The 15,453-nt window shown below is 42.1% G+C and overlaps 1 protein-coding gene and 1 long non-coding RNA gene across 8 annotated transcripts in view; one reads left to right on the top strand and one right to left on the bottom strand.

Moving 5' to 3' along the window:
• Window positions 1-466: 466 nt before the first annotated feature.
• Window positions 467-15,453, bottom strand: part of LOC141988258 (uncharacterized) — a 29,884-nt gene continuing 14,897 nt past the window's right edge. For 5 of the 6 annotated variants that reach the window (XM_074954100.1, XM_074954098.1, XM_074954096.1 and 2 more), the window contains 6 exons: window positions 11,828-11,950; window positions 9,622-9,669; window positions 7,655-7,770; window positions 6,022-6,114; window positions 2,612-2,782; window positions 467-2,292 (listed from right to left, as the gene is read on the bottom strand). In XM_074954100.1, the coding sequence (XP_074810201.1) occupies window positions 2,212-2,292; window positions 2,612-2,782; window positions 6,022-6,114; window positions 7,655-7,770; window positions 9,622-9,669; window positions 11,828-11,950 (632 nt within the window). In that variant the 3' untranslated portion in view covers window positions 467-2,211. Of the gene's footprint in view, window positions 2,783-3,151; window positions 3,215-6,021; window positions 6,115-7,654; window positions 7,771-9,621; window positions 9,670-11,827; window positions 11,951-15,453 lie in introns of all 6 variants that reach the window. The other variant, XM_074954101.1, reaches the window with a different exon arrangement.
• LOC141988259 (uncharacterized) lies at window positions 2,918-14,738 on the top strand. Of its 2 annotated transcripts, XR_012639715.1 has the most exons (5): window positions 2,918-3,014; window positions 3,181-3,372; window positions 4,475-4,509; window positions 5,776-5,834; window positions 14,725-14,738. It is a non-coding gene; the product is annotated as an uncharacterized LOC141988259 (long non-coding RNA). The 2 variants fall into 2 exon arrangements; XR_012639714.1 differs by lacking the exon at window positions 2,918-3,014 and having other exon boundaries at window positions 3,139-3,372.

The raw sequence follows: 15,453 nt of genomic DNA, 5'->3' as shown, positions 1-15,453 counted from the left end.
CCGGGCAGCATGGCAGTGTGGCTGGCTCTGGCCAGGCAGCACAACTCAGGGGCAGATTTATCCGTAAACACAGGTGCCCTGACATAGGTCCCCCAACAACAGGGGGCCCCAGGGCCAGGCACTCGGGCAGCTCAGCACTGGTGCACTCCCCACAGGGGAGGGGGGGGGCTGCACTGTGGGGGCAGGGGAGAGCAGGGATGGAGGCTCACCTACAGCCTCAGGAGAGCAGGTGGGAGGTGTGGGTGATGGGAGTGCTGCAAACGCAGGTGGCGGACTCTAGAGGAGCAGCGGCCGGCCGTGCAGCCGACCAGAGAGAAGCAGTGCTTTGAAGGACAAACCACCGCTTCTCTCCGGCTGCGCAGTTGCCCCTGCTCCTCCTGAGTCCTCCGCCCATGTTCGCAGGGCTGCATTCTGAAAGGGGCTTGGGGGGAGAGGGGGGTTGGATAGGGGGTGGGGTCCTGGGGTGGGGGCAGTTAGGGGCAGGAGGGGGCAGTCAGGGGACAAGGAGCAGGGGGAGCTGGATAGGCTGGAGGTTCTGAGGCAGGCAGTCAGGGGGTGGGAAGTCGAGGGGGTGGATAGAGGGCAGGGGCCAAGCTGTGTGGGGAGGCACAGCCTTCCCTACCTGGCCCTCCATACAGTTTTGCAACCACGATGTGGCCCTCTGGCCAAAAAGGTTGCCCACCCCTGCTCCAAAAGCACAGAATGAATCCAAAATACCTGCACTTGGAAGCACTTTTCAAATATTCAAACTGAATTAGGGTCTTTGTTCTCCTGCCCTCTTTCTCAAAATAAACGTATTGTGACATACTGTTGTGTAATGACATTTAGTTTAATTAATGGGTGAGCAACATAACAGAACTATTTATCAAAGTCACTCAAGTCTGTGTTTCATCCAATGGACATTTCAAATCATTAAGATCCAGTGCAATGCACATTGAAGTCAATGGCTGTCTTTTACTGATTTAAATGGTGTCTGATCAAATACCTGGATCCATAAGAATTTTTAGTCAAAATGAAGGGGTTATGTCAGAATCTCTTGTTTATTGAGCAGCAAAAGTTGTTAGGTTTCTTCACAACTTTGCACACATTCTTACTATTTAAAGAGTATAACAGATGTTAGCCCAGCAGTAGCATTATGCATGGCGATGTGTGAAAATTAAGTTCTGTTTCTCTTCTTGCATGGTCTCACGCAACTTTGAAGCCTACTAGAGAATTGCTTGGTTGCAACTTAGCCTAGTACAATTGAGTGTCCACATTAGGTTTCCTGTTCCAGGTGCACACAGTGTACTATATCCACACAGAACACTCTCTGCAAATGTTGTGGGACCTGTGCATTGTTTCACCAAACCTGCAGTTCCAGGTATAGTACCCTGGAGTAGTTGTGTAATGTCTGATATTTAAGGCCTGGTTCACTGTTGTGTAGTCATTTACACCAGAGCAAAATGAGTTTAAGAGGTTATGAAATCAAATGGTAGTGTTTTACACCCACTTTACATGGGTAAATAATGAAGTAAGGTGCTGGGAAATGGAGAATCAGAGCCTTGATGTCTAGATCAACCATTTCATATTTTTGGTTTGTTCCTTTGCCTATTTCAGATGGCTCTGTCCTGCACAAGGCCTGCTGCAAGCCCAAGGTAAGAAGCGTGAGTTTATTCTTTGACTTCATTTATTCAGACACTTATTTCAATTTTTGTTTGTACTGTTTTGTACTTTGTTCTGTACCTGAGCTAAAGATTTCCTTCTCTATTGTATTTCCCTCTAGGATTCAGAGTTAGGAGTTGACCAGACCAAAGTTCACAAGGAGCACATCCTTCCATGATGTCCAATCTGCCTTCTTCCCGCTAATGCAGTGGGATTCTCAGGCCATGCCGTTGGTTTTTTTGGTGGGGGGTGGAAAGATGAAGAATTGGGGCTGGAGCAGCTTGGAGATGCAAATGGGTTTACTTGGGGGGTGGTAAAGAAGGTGGAATAGCTTTGCTCTTAGCCTTTAACTACTAGCCCTCTGTCCTTACGCTCTTTTTTTTCAGATCTCCAGGGTGGGAGCAGAATGGCTACTGCAGCAAAGCCTCAGTAAAGTAAGTACATAGTGCACACATATTCACGTACATGTAGTGGCTGCTGAATAATTATTTCTCTCCATGTTTTTCAGGTGAATTGATGTGAGACATTTAAGAAACAAATTTTCTTATTACAAAATGTAATAAGTGTTTTCTATTTTATATCTTTTCTGTGATTCTCGCTTCCTATCTTGGGGTCTCTGCTGTTGTGTTTCCCACTTCCCAAATCAGCCTCCTTTAAAGTATAAAGTCAAGAAAAAAAAGTTACCAAGAAATTGCTTTTTTCTAAAACACTGCTAGCCATCCCCCCTTTAAGTTACATATGTCACTCAGGTACAGTATATTTAAAAACACAAACTGATCTCTCTCAGACATTAAAAATAGTGAATCTCGAAACAGAGACTATCGAAAAACTTTATACAAAACTAAGGAACTTGATCCCCACATGATCTCAATCTCCCTTCATTTCTATTTTGTGTTGGCTCATTTTAGGGGCTTCGTACATACTTGAGACATTGCAAGGCCTAGGGAACTATGTATCACACATATGCCACCTTGAAATAGAAGTCTTTTCCTGTATCACCATCTGTTTCTTCCATCTTGCATAGATCAACGGAGTCCTTATTCACATGAAGGTAGTAGTTCTGATCCTTATAACACTGAAACCTAACTGAATCTTCTTGGTTGTTATGCATGATGAACAGCTGGTTGTCTTGTTCAGTCAACTACGAAAAACACACAAAGTGATGCATGTATAGTAAGGCCTGTGTTTCTAAAAGATATCTGCCATGAAAAGTTAAAATGGAAATGCTGCTAACTTATTTCATTTTTTAAAAATGTAATATTTTTCCCTTTGTCAGGTGAAGTGCGTCTGTCAGTACAGAGTCTGAACCTCAGGGAAGACCTGCTCACCTTTAGGACAATACAGAGATAGCGGTGAAAAAACTTTCCTGCCAGGTATCCAAGGCACTGGAGCTGGGTAGGCCCAAACACCTAAAGCACTCTTCTGCCACCATTAAGAGCAGCAACATTTTTCCTCAGGGCCATTTCTTTGCTCAAGACCCTTTCTGTTTTTCATCTTATTCTTTTCTTACCTTCTCTTCCTTCCTCTGCTGCCTTCAAGAACTGCCTCCAGCTGCTAATTTCAGGCCAATGTTCTAAGAGAGGTGAAGACCATGCCACCGGCATCAGTGAGTGCACCTTCTCAGATGGGACTCATATGCTACACCTACCACTGCCAGACTTACCCCTCCCTTAATGCTTTTGATACTATAACATTGAGAAGAGAAGGAGCAAGACAAAGAGCAACACACAGGTATGGATTTGGCAATCTCCCTCCCCCAACCACACACAGTGTCTGATGGCATACTATTCCAGGCTCTGGTTCCAGTGAGTCCTCTCAGGTTTCCCATCCCCACTCCTTTAAGACAATCCTTGTAAACACCCTCCATTCTCGCGAGGCTGGGGTCTACTATCAGATTGGACACCCTGTATTATTGGAATTGGCTGGCCCTATACTACATGCCATGAGATCCCAACTGCCCTGGTTTTACCCCATGTAGTTCCCTTGGGAACAGTTCCCTCTGACTAAGATCATCCTGACCTGGCATTTCTTTATCTACACCAGTGGAGAAGCAAATTAAAGTGTAATAGATAACTCTTAAAATTGTCAAAGAGACTTCAGACCTCTGAAAGCTTTGTCCTTCTCAGAAAGGGAAATTTTTCTCACCCTCTGCTCCTTGGACTTCACTTTTTACTCTGTCTCTGATTCAGAGATTTGTTCCAGAAATGCAAAGGAAACTATTTTCTAGGACTTCTGTCCTAGAAAGAGAAAGTGCTCCCAGGAACATCTTAAAATAGAGGGGAGGAAATAAACAAAACACAACCAACCTTTCCTGCTGTTCCTCTGTTTTCTCAGGTTACCAGAAAGATCAAGAGAGATCGAGTCAAAATTATCACTCCTTTCTGGCTTAGGAGACATGCTCCTTCACTTGTTAGAAATGGCAACTGTCCATCTTGGTTTTTTTCCAATTTCTCCAGACCAACTTTTCTGGGATCAGTTCTGTACCTGAACCCATGCAGTTTGAAACTTATTGCCTTTAAGTGGAGAGACTGACATTTAAATTTATCTAGACCTGAAAAAGGACTGTGTAGCTCAAAAGCTTGTCTTTTTTGCCAATCGAAGTTGGTCCAATAAAAGACCACCTTGTCAATTAAATTTGAAGACCATTAAGTTAACCTGGTTGTGCCTTTAGGGTGCTACCATAATATAAATGCTTTTGAGAATAAACTAAGTTGTCTGAAACTTCCATTTTCCACTGGATTAGGATGTCTGTTCAGAGAAAATATGCCAAAGCCATCATACTAATGTATTTTTGTGTGCCCACAAAATATCCATTATCCATTTCTACCTACAGGCCAGTTAAAACGAGACTTTCTACACTGAAATGTGGTAAGCTGACACCCAATTGCCTGTTCATACATTCACAAGACATTACCATGTTGTTTCATAGTCTTCTACTGATACAGATTTAAGTCTCAAGGTCTTGCAGTGGAGTAGTTCATTCTGAATTTCTGGTTTATGTTTGGTGTCTGTCAACCTCCCTTTTCTGGGTCTACTGCTTGTTATTTCCCAGTAGTTCTGACTTCAGGTGAGTGCACTGCTCTTGAGAATGGGACAGTTTTGCCTTCCCTGTAAGTTGGTCTTCTCATAGAGGTATATCCATCAGGCCAGAGTCCCCTCCCTTTTCTTCTTTCTGTTCCAGCTGTGATGTGGACTTCAGCTTTTGTACTGGAAGTCTCTGCTGGCTCACATGTCTGGGCTTGCCCAACCGCAGTCCTCTGGAATTACTGTTGTCAAGGTTCCTTCCCCACTCTGAACTCTAGGGTACAGATGTGGGGACCTGCACGAAAGACCTGCTAAGCTTATTCTTACCAGCTTAGGTTAAAAACTTCCCCAAGGTACAAATTTTGCCTTGTCCTTGAACCGTATGCTGCCACCACCAAGCGTGTTAACAAAGAACAGGGAAAGAGCCCACTTGGAAACATCTTCCCCCAAAATATCCCCCCAAGCCCTACACCCCCCCTTTCCTGGGGAAGACTTGATAAAAATCCTCACCAATTTGTACAGGTGGACACAGACTCAAACCCTTGGATCTTAAGAAACAATGAAAAATCAATCAGGTTCTTAAAAGAAGAATTTTAATTAAAGAAAAGGTAAAAGAATCACCTCTGTAAAAATCAGGATGGTAAATACCTTACAGGGAAATCAGATTCAAAACCTAGAGAATCCCTCTAGGCAAAACCTTAAGTTACAAAAAGACACAAAAACAGGAATATACATTCCATCCAGCACAGCTTATTTTACCAGCCATTAAACAAAAGGAAATCTAACGCATTTCTAGCTAGATTACTTACTAACTAACAGTTGTAAGGCTGCATTCCTGATCTGTTCCCAGTAAAAGCATCACACAGACAGACGAACCCTCTGTTCCCCCCCACCCACTTCAGATTTGAAAGTATCTTGTCTCCTCATTGGTCATTTTGGTCAGGTGCCAGCGAGGTTATCTTAGCTTCTTAACCCTGTACAGATGAAAGGATTTTGCCTCCGGCCAGGAGGGGTTTTATAGCACTGTATACAGAAAGGTGGTTACCCTTCCCTTTATATTTATGACAACTGTGGAGAAAGTTCTCTGTATCTTCTTTGTTCTCGTCTAAGCCTAAAGATTGACTCTGAACTGATGGATGCACTCCTAGAAGATGACCACCAATTCACAGGTGAGACATCATTACTCTTTCACTTAATGTTAAAAATCAGAAAGAATAGGAGTACAGATAATTGGTGAAATGTAAATGATATCATTTGTAGCAAATGGGATTGAAGCATCAGGGTTGTGCCCCTTGTACAGTTCCACCCACTGCATAGGTGTGTACACACACCACACATATTTGGCTGGCCACATACCTGCCTGGGGTCAGGAGCTCCACCTGTAATCACTTCCATGCCGTCTTCTTTCACCATATGAGCCTCCGTTGTCTTACCATTTGGATTCAAGACCTGTGAAGACAGCCACCAAAATTGGTGTTTCCCTTCCTATTCTGAATTGTATTAACCATTGGTTGTACCGTCAATGCCTGACTAATTCTAAACAAAATTATTCCAATCCCTCTTATGGGAAATTTAAAGAATTTTTAAGAGACTTAGTGACCACCTATACTGCAGAATGAACTGGATGGAGACCAGTTACAATAAGAGAGTTCCTCAACTTGGTTCAAAACATAGTTCATCTTGCAGCATAGATGGGACTGAATCATGTTTTTATTATATTCCCATAGTATGTTACAGCCATGGGGATCTAATTATGCCCACTGAGCCCAAGGAAAATGTTTATATCCTGCTGGAGGAGAATAGGGCCCATGGACTTTCTAAGGTTGTCAGTTTTGAGAAACTTAAAACATATTAATTGAAAGCTGGAACCATGTCAGGGAATGCTGAGTTATGATCTGGAACTTCAAAACAGTTCATTTACCAGTGACCACAGTTGGAGCACAAGGTTCAAATCTTTCTAGATTCTGTGGTACCCATTTCAGACAAAAAAAATTGTGGACATTTAATCTCTGAATCAGGTAAATCCCTTCTAAGTGCTTGCTCTCCTGTATTTTAATAGGAATGCCTTTACTCATTCTCTCACAAAATGCTTTCCATAGAAAGTGAATTGTAAATTAAAAAGAAACAAAAAATGGTTTTTCAAATTTAACATGAGGAAGTGACACAGGGTTTGCCTACACTAAGAAAAGCAGTCAGGGTTAGCGATCCTGTTTCCCATAGCATACATACCTGTTGACACCTTTTTGCCTCAATTTAGTTGGTTGAGATCCATCTTAGACATTCTCCTGGAGTCAATCAGAACCAGTTAACTCAAGGTTAAAGTTGTTATCTTATAACACTAGGGTAACCAAACCTTGATTGCTTTCCCTAATCTAGACAAACCCTCAATGGCTTGGAGAACAAAACAAAACAAAAACAAAAAATTCTAATTACACAGGGTAAGAGTATTTAAAAGCATGTTAGCACACAGATCTGTGGTTTCTTTTCTTAGATCAATATTCCTGTCTGAATATTGAAACTCCAGTTTGTCCTGAGAAGAGAATTCCACTCCCAAGCCGTCCTCTTTCACATGGAGTACCTTATGCCTCTTTTCCTCCCTTCTCTTCCTGCACATCACCTCCTGTTGCAGCAATCTCTCCCTCTCTACAGGAAGCTAGAACCTAGCTTCCCACACTGGGCTCTAATGATGTGCTACGAAGTACTAACATTTGCTTTCTAGCTTACTCGATGCTTTGTATGCACTTTGTATTCTAAATCTCAGAGCATGCCATATATACATAAGTGTGCTCTGAGATTTAAAATACATTACCAAGAGTAGCAGTGAAAGAGATAGGAGGCTGTCAGCATCCAAACACCAGAGCTCAGCATAAGCAGCTGAGCTCTGATTTCCTTTAACGGGAGCAGAAAGGGATTGGGAAAACTGAAAAAGGATGAAGAAAGGCAAAGACGGTTTGATGAAAAGATGAGGGGCAAATATACTACTACTTACCTTCAGGTACAGTTGTTTCTTATTCTTGCCCAATAGGAGAAAGTTATTTTTTGATCGCTGGGTCATGGTCACCAAATTTTTACAACGTTTTTTAATTCCGTTTCTGGCCACTGGAGCTAAAGTATAAATTTAAAATACAGACTCTTTTTGTGAATTGAAACATAACTAGAAAATCTTCTGCAGAGGCAATATTCAGTTTTCACTGTATACTGATAGACACAAGAATAGTAACATGCCTAAGCACTCCAGATATTGACCACCTTTGTAAGGTACTTTGGGAGCTACCAAAAGCATATATAACAACCATGGCTTTATATCCTCCTTATAAAAATGAATGATGTGTACACCATGGATTCTGAGTCATTCATGGGATGGTTGGATTGACTCCTATTTGAAATGACATTCTCTAAACAGCATAAAATCGAGGGAAATAATAGGACAGTGCAAAGTTTTAACTAATTCTAACAGTAAGTGAAAAATATCCATTTCTGTTGGCCATCTCAAGACCAAAAACACGGTTTAGGTTAAAAAACTGGGAAAACTAATAAATAAGGATCATAAGCAAAAAGGATATGAACCAAGAATACCTTCTACCAATCTATATGAAATGGTAGACTGAAATGAGGGTTGTTGATAGGCCAGCTGCAGGAATTACCAAATAGGGGTCCCACAAATAATACAGTTCTTTCTTTAAAAGGAATTCCTATAGTAAATAGAGTATGGCTAAGTCCAACCAGGTCAGGCAGTATTTTTTCTGTTTAGAATATGTCTGTCCCCATAGTATCCCCATACCTTTACAAGTTCTACAAGTCAGTGCAATTAAAGAGATTTTTTTGTTGTTGCTCTGGAGAGCTTTGTACTCTTTAAAAACCAGTTGGAGTCAGTGGACCAAATTCATCCTTTGTGCCATCCAATGAACCTCTGACTGGCTGGTGTGCACTCTATGGGAGACCCCTGGAAGGAATTATGTCTGAGTCAGCCTTCTGGGTATTTTAACTACATGGAATCCCTCTAAAATCCTTGGTAGACTGTGGGGCACGTTCTAGCACAGTCTATTTATATGCAAGTACATCTAAATAAAGATAATGGCATTTAGATGGACTAAATCTGCAAGAAGAAGGTATAAAGTACACCATTTAGTTGTACCTCAGCAGGTAAATTATACTAATTTGAAACCTGGGAGGATATCCCCTGTAATGTGCAAGATATTTCAAGTTCTTTATCCTTGTGTTATACCCTTTCACTCGATGGGCCAAATTCAGAAGTGATGTGCAAATTGCACATCAATGAGTTCAACTGCATGTAAGGAAGCCATAAGACTAATTCACATTCCTACAGGCCAGGAGAGAGAAATGTAGCAATAAAAGCAGATGATAGGAGGATGTAAGTTAAAGGAAGCCATCTCCTGCTTTAATCCTCACTTTTCGTCCTCTTCCAGCTGCCCAAATGTTTGTAACACCACCTAAGACTCCCATACACATTGGTATTCTGGTGTAAGTAGATCTAAGGGAGTCTAATTTATATATCACCTTTGAATATGTTTGAAGCTTGAGCATGAGCTTGGAAGCCAAGAACTTGTTGTAAATATAGCACTGCCTCATTGAATGCTGGAATTAAACAAATCATTCAAACTCTCTTAGCCCACCTATAAAGTGGGTTTAATAAGGACTTCCTTACCTAACGAGCGTGTTTTGGTAACTAATATTTGTATAGTGCTATATAAGTGCTAAATATTATTAATGTTCTGAATATTAATGTTAGTCTTAGCAGTGCTTTGTTACTACACTGATGAGCATTATAGAAAACCTTAAGATAGACAGGAATCTCTAAGATCAGCGACACCTTCTTGTTGCATTACTAACCCGCTGTATTTCCCTTAAAGGTCCATCAAAAACCTTTTCAAAACCAAAACTCTAACATAAACAAATATAGTTTTGCTCTCAGGGCCACAGTAACCAAAATCTTACCACAGTTATTCAGTTTGTTGCTTGTGAATATGTCTAACCATGCAATATCTAAAATATAAAGAATATTTTTGCAATTAAACATACATAGGATGCAAACTAAGAAGATTTTTTAAAAAGTATTCTGCAAAAACTCTACATTCAGTTTTCCTGGAATATTCACTAACAATAGGAGTCAGGCTTCATTTCCTTCTAATTCTTAACCATGGTTTTGAATTCATATACACTTACAATGGCCTTATCAACCACTTGCAGAGTAGGTGTAGTTACACAGGACAATGAAAAGGCAGGCTGTGCCGAGGCTGCAGTGTGTATCTGCATGCAGCAGTGAAAGGCTCTGGCAGGGGAAAGGCAGTGGGGGAAAGGCTCAGCAGTAGGGAGCTGCTGGCCTTTTCCCACTGCCTCCCCCTTGCCACAGCCTTTCTCCACTGCTGGAGCATTTCATTGCAGTGGGGAAGGGCTCTGGGGAAGGGCTCTGGCAGCAGGGAGGCAGTAGGACACTACATTGCTAAAAGTAATGTAGAGGTGGGAGGCCCTCCTTAGGCATGTAGGCAGCCATGTATACCCTAAGGTCCTGGTCTTTCTCCACTAGCTTAAGCAGTGCCTCACCATCTACCCTGATGTTCTAGCTGGGCATACAGTGTCTGTACTCTATATGCTGCCTTAAGTGTAGGCCTACCTAAATGGAGTTGTGTACCATTTTTGTCCTGATATCTGTATTGGGGAGGAGGAGAGTATGACAATTGTATTTATTCATTTTCTTTTATAACAGAATAAATCCTTGAAGATAGAGGTCAGTAGTGCAGTGTGAGACTAATCTGAGTTTTAAGCACCAGTCTAGTAATAAGGGGCCAAATTGTGACTAACTCTTATGTGAGTGTATAATGGTAGGAAGGTAGCTTGTGCCCCACCTTGCATTCCCCACTCAGGGCCTGGCCACAGTTGCAAACACTGTGCTCCTCCAGCTGTTCAGAGTTACAAACTTTGCACCAGCCCCTCCAAAAGTCTGTGGCTCCTCTCTCTGCAATGGCAGACCCGGTCAGTGTGGAGGGGAGCACATGCTGCTCCCTTCTCCATCATGGTGCAGCAGGTCTGCTTCCTGTGAACTTGGATGCCTCTTAGAGCTTCTGTTGCGGTGGTGCAGCTCTAGTAGACATTGTAGAGCTGTAGCTAGGAGACACAACTTAACCCTAACTACGCAGGGATTGCTGATTCTTCAACTGCCAGCTGCCTCTAGATCCCCAACAATGGGGGCCTTCTGCTGTACAGAGGTAGGATCAGATACAGATCCTCAGCTGCAGTAAATTGACATAGCTCCCATGAGGGAGGAGTTATGCTCAATTACCCCAGGTGACGTGCTGGCCCTAAGTCTACAGTGTCTTGCACTGTATAGATCTGCAGTTTGAGGAGGGGAGGGCATACAGCGAAGAACAGCTTCCTCCCAAACTCATCCCAATTCTGGAACCCTGTCAAATTCCCATTCCACACCTCCTCCGCCATGATCTAGGATTGTAAGCTCCTCTCTGTCCATGGAATACGAGGGCAGCATTTAGCTCTATATTTAACCCCTCAAAATGGATAAACATTCAGGGAGAGGGTTGTTTTACCCTAGGAAAAAGGTAAAATAAAAGGAGTCTTGAGTATTTACTGCTTTTAACCTGTGAAGCACATTAGAGGCGCACATAGCGCAACCAGTGCTTCCATTCCCTTCAACGCATTGGGGCTGCTCAACTCAATCATTATTTGTATTTTCTCCCTTTACCATTTCCTCCCCCAAAATGTCTAGCAGCTATTCTTTGAATGCTAGCTGGGGTGCCATTTTTGTGCATTGATTAGAGAAGCCCAGTCACAGGTCAGGAAGGAGTTATATATAGCCGCACATCAAAGTTTATGTATCTCCTTTTATTTCTCTCTGCAGTCTTCCCAAATGATTGCAATCCAGTAGGTGGAGGGGGGAGAAACAAACATGCTTGTACTCTAGTGGCCAATAAACAAGATAATCTACTTTTCATTTAAAATTATACTGTTCTTACTTTAAGCCTGTACTAGTTGTTTTTGTTCTGTAACTACCAAAGCATCATACTAGTGGGATCAAATGTTTCTAATGCTGACTGATAATACAGAGTAAGTGAAAGCAAGTACATGGAAATACATGGAAGTGTCCCGTTAGACAATATATATTATTTTGATATAGAAAGAGAAACTGTACCTTCAGTGGATTGTGAATCCTCAATTGATATTTTACAATGACCATACTCGTCTAAATCAAAACGCAGCGTTTTTGAGTCCCTTGTCAGTATGTAACATTTCTTTCTGTCATAGTGTTGGTATGCTAGTCACAAATGAATTTCAGTTAGTTTTGCTGGTCACAGAAAAATAGAAAGGTTACCTAACAGAATATTCCTATGGCAACCCCGAAAAGTGGAAAAACTAAACAAAGTCTTAAAATAGAACCACAGGCAACATGAATGTAACAGAGTGGGCTCAGGCAGCTATGATTTTGGGTTTGACTATACTTCAGTCATCTTTTTGGCCTTTGTAATGACAAAACCAAACCCAATGCTAACTTTAGTTTTAAATTCACCACCTGTAGGAAATAGTAAAAGACAGAAATGGCTTGTCAGTAGGGGCTAAGCCCCACCAATAATGTCACACAACAGTATAGAATGGCTGATGTACCTCAGGGTGCAGAACCACCTGCAGCCATTGCGGGCTACTGGAGATACCGGAGCTACTCCAATCCCAGAGGCTATCCCAGAGTATGTTGGGAGACACCTGGTGCTGCAGCATACAGGTTGCAGGGGCAAAGTGGGAGGAGGCACAGAGCATGACTGTCTGCTCTATAGTTGCCAACTTTAGTTGAACAAATTCCTAGAGATTTTTCTCACATGACATAATCTTTAATTGAATGTTGATCTTTCATTCCTGGAGGCTCCAGGACAATCCTGGAGGGTTGGCAACCCTACTCTGTTCCAGCTTTTCCGAAGCAAACAAGTAGTTGGAAGGCTCTGAGCCTGGTGGTTGTGATGGGTGTCAGGAAGGAGGTGGGAGAATGTTTCTCGTCCTGAAAGTTTGTGTGTGTGTCCTAAGCCTCCGAGTGTCAGCTGTGCAAAGGTTGAGGGCCCAAGGAGCTGGTGGATAACTGTGTTGCAGGAAGCTGATGGGATTTGGGTAGGTGACTGGACAGCAAATGTGAAAAATTGGGACGGGGTGGGGGGTAATAGGAGCCTATATAAGAAAAAGACCCAAAAATTGGGACTGTCCCTATCAAATCGGGACATCTGGTCACCCTAGTTTGGGGAGCATGAGGCATAAAGAGGTTGCATTAGTAGGGTTGAATCCAAGGTGGAATGGAGTCCGTTGGTGAATGAGTGTGTGGGTGAACTGGTCAGGTGTGTTGGGGTGAGAGACAGTAAAGTAAGAGCTAGATTGGATAGGGAGAGGTTTGGATTTAGAAAACAGCAAAGGTGTCAAGGAGGGATACAGAACTATTTTCTTCCACCTTGTGTTTCCCTGAGAAGTGTCCCAGTTTTCCATTCTGAAAGAGAGAGGAGGTGAGCTAGAAAGAGAGACCACCTATCCTTTCTTCCCATTTTCCCATTGCAGCAAAACACATCCCTGTAGCCTCCTGAGCCTAGTGCTCCAGTTTTGCACTTTGAAAATAAGATCCATCTGCAAAGTAGTGGCCTGGGGTGTTACCTGCAACTCCAGCACTTATTTTGGGGACCAACCACCACTGGTGAAAGATCCCAAATCTTCCTAGGTAAGTGCTACAAGGAAAGGTATTTGAATTCTAGGAAGCCCTAGTCCTGGGAATAGGATACAAATAGATGTTAGGTTTCAGAGTAGCCGCCATGTTAGTCTGTATCCACAGAAAGAACAGGCGTACTTGTGCCACAAGTACTCCTGTTCTTTTTGCAAATAAGTATTAGAATCAAAGAGTTATTTTAAAGAGAGAAAGGAGCAGAATGCAATGGATCATGGCAAGGAAAACCCGATTATCCTCAATCTGAGGCATCAATGATATAGTAGGTCAAACTGGAAACTGGCAAGAGCATAGAGGTATGGCTGAAACTGCTCAAAAGGCAGAACAGTTCACAGAGCGTGTGCTTTACTTGATTACCCTCCTCAGAGTTTCACACCTTGGTGACTTGAAGGTCAATTAAGGATGAAGAGACATACACACAGCCAGCATCAGGGGAAAGAAATGTATTACATTTCTAAACAAAGTCCAACATGCACACTTCTTTCAGTCTCTCGTCATACCTTTCTTTTGGGGTATATTGATACTCAGCACATCAGACAAATGAGAATAACGTCCAGAAAGGAGAGTGCAAGCACTGATTGAAAATACTGGGGCCAATCCCATTAATCAATGGGAAAGTAGTTTTTAAAATAGGTTTCCAATATTAAAACCCAAACTAAAAAGGGGTAGAGGTCTGTGAAGAGTTTGTGTACATACCTTAGAGCTCTATTGATTTTACAGCTGGTCTGTGGCTAGCATTTTCTCACCCTCTACTAAGGTAAGATGTTTGTTTACTCAATACTGGCCGAGTCTATACTAAACACAGCCCCAAGACAGTCAGACATTTTATGACAGAGGCACTAAGTCTCATCTGTCCTGTATCATACCCTATACTGAATAGATCTCCTGTGCCATGAGACATCAGGAGAATGATATCTAATGTGTAGGGGGACCATGGCATTGAATACGAGGTTGGGTGAATTAAGCAGCATCTTCTTGGGCTTGACTTAATGCTTTGGAATACAGAAGGAAGGGGGTGTTACTAAGTTGGACAAAATGTAACTTCAGAGCCAGCACAAGATGAAGAGTAAATGAGTACCATAAGGTAACATTGATTTTTCAGTGCTCTGGCCAGAACATAAGGCAACTGAAGGAACAGGGTAGAAACAGGAAGCTTTCAGGGGATCCAGAAATGCAGTGGGAATTAACGAATTGTGCTGAGAATACTGGGTTGAATTCACCACGGCATTACTCCAATTATACACTGATTTAACTATAATGAAACCTCTGTTTTTGCTGGAGTTGTGAAGGTACAATTGTTTCTGGGAACCTTTGCTGATGCTTCTACCCTCTTTGTTTAGGGTAAACAGGAACTGAGTACACACATAGTGAATAAACAGACTAGGAAAGCATATGGTGAGTGCCTGCCTCCGTCACTTCTCTTCCCACAAGGAATTGACCTGCTCTAGACATTTCAAGTTCTACTTTTGGTTCTGGGACAGGTCTCAGGATACTGATATGACAGGAAGTGCATTTAGACTTGTTGTTTTAGTAGTGAGCTTTGTTTTGGTGTGTGTTGGGAAATGTTTGTTGCTGGAACCGGTCATTTTTAGGCTGCTCCAGATACTTAAATAGGATCTGGTCCAAGAGGTGAATATAGCTGGACTGCTTGGTAATAGTGACCATAATATAATTACATTTAACATTCCTGTGGTGGGAAGAACACCTCAACAGCCCAACACGGCGGCATTTAATTTCAGAAAGGTGAACTATGCAAAAATGAGGAGGTTAGTTAAACAAAAATTAAAAAGGTACAGCACCAAAAGTGAAATCCCTGCAACCTGCATGGAAACTTCTTAAAGACACCATAATAGAGGCTCAACTTAAATGTATACCCCAAATTAAAAAAACACAGTAAAATAACTAAAAAAGAGCCACCGTGGCTAAACAAAGTAGAAGTAGTACTGAGAGGCAAGAAGGTATCCTTTAAAAAGTGGAAGTTAAATCCTAGGGAGGAAAATAGGAGCGTAAACTCTGGCAAATTAAGTGTACAAATATGATTAGGAAAGCCAAAAAAAGAATTTGAACAG

The sequence above is a fragment of the Natator depressus genome, chromosome 5, assembly GCF_965152275.1.
Source record: "Natator depressus isolate rNatDep1 chromosome 5, rNatDep2.hap1, whole genome shotgun sequence".
In the NCBI taxonomy this organism is placed as follows: Eukaryota; Metazoa; Chordata; order Testudines; family Cheloniidae; genus Natator; species Natator depressus.
This window is presented reverse-complemented; position numbering and strand designations above follow the sequence as displayed.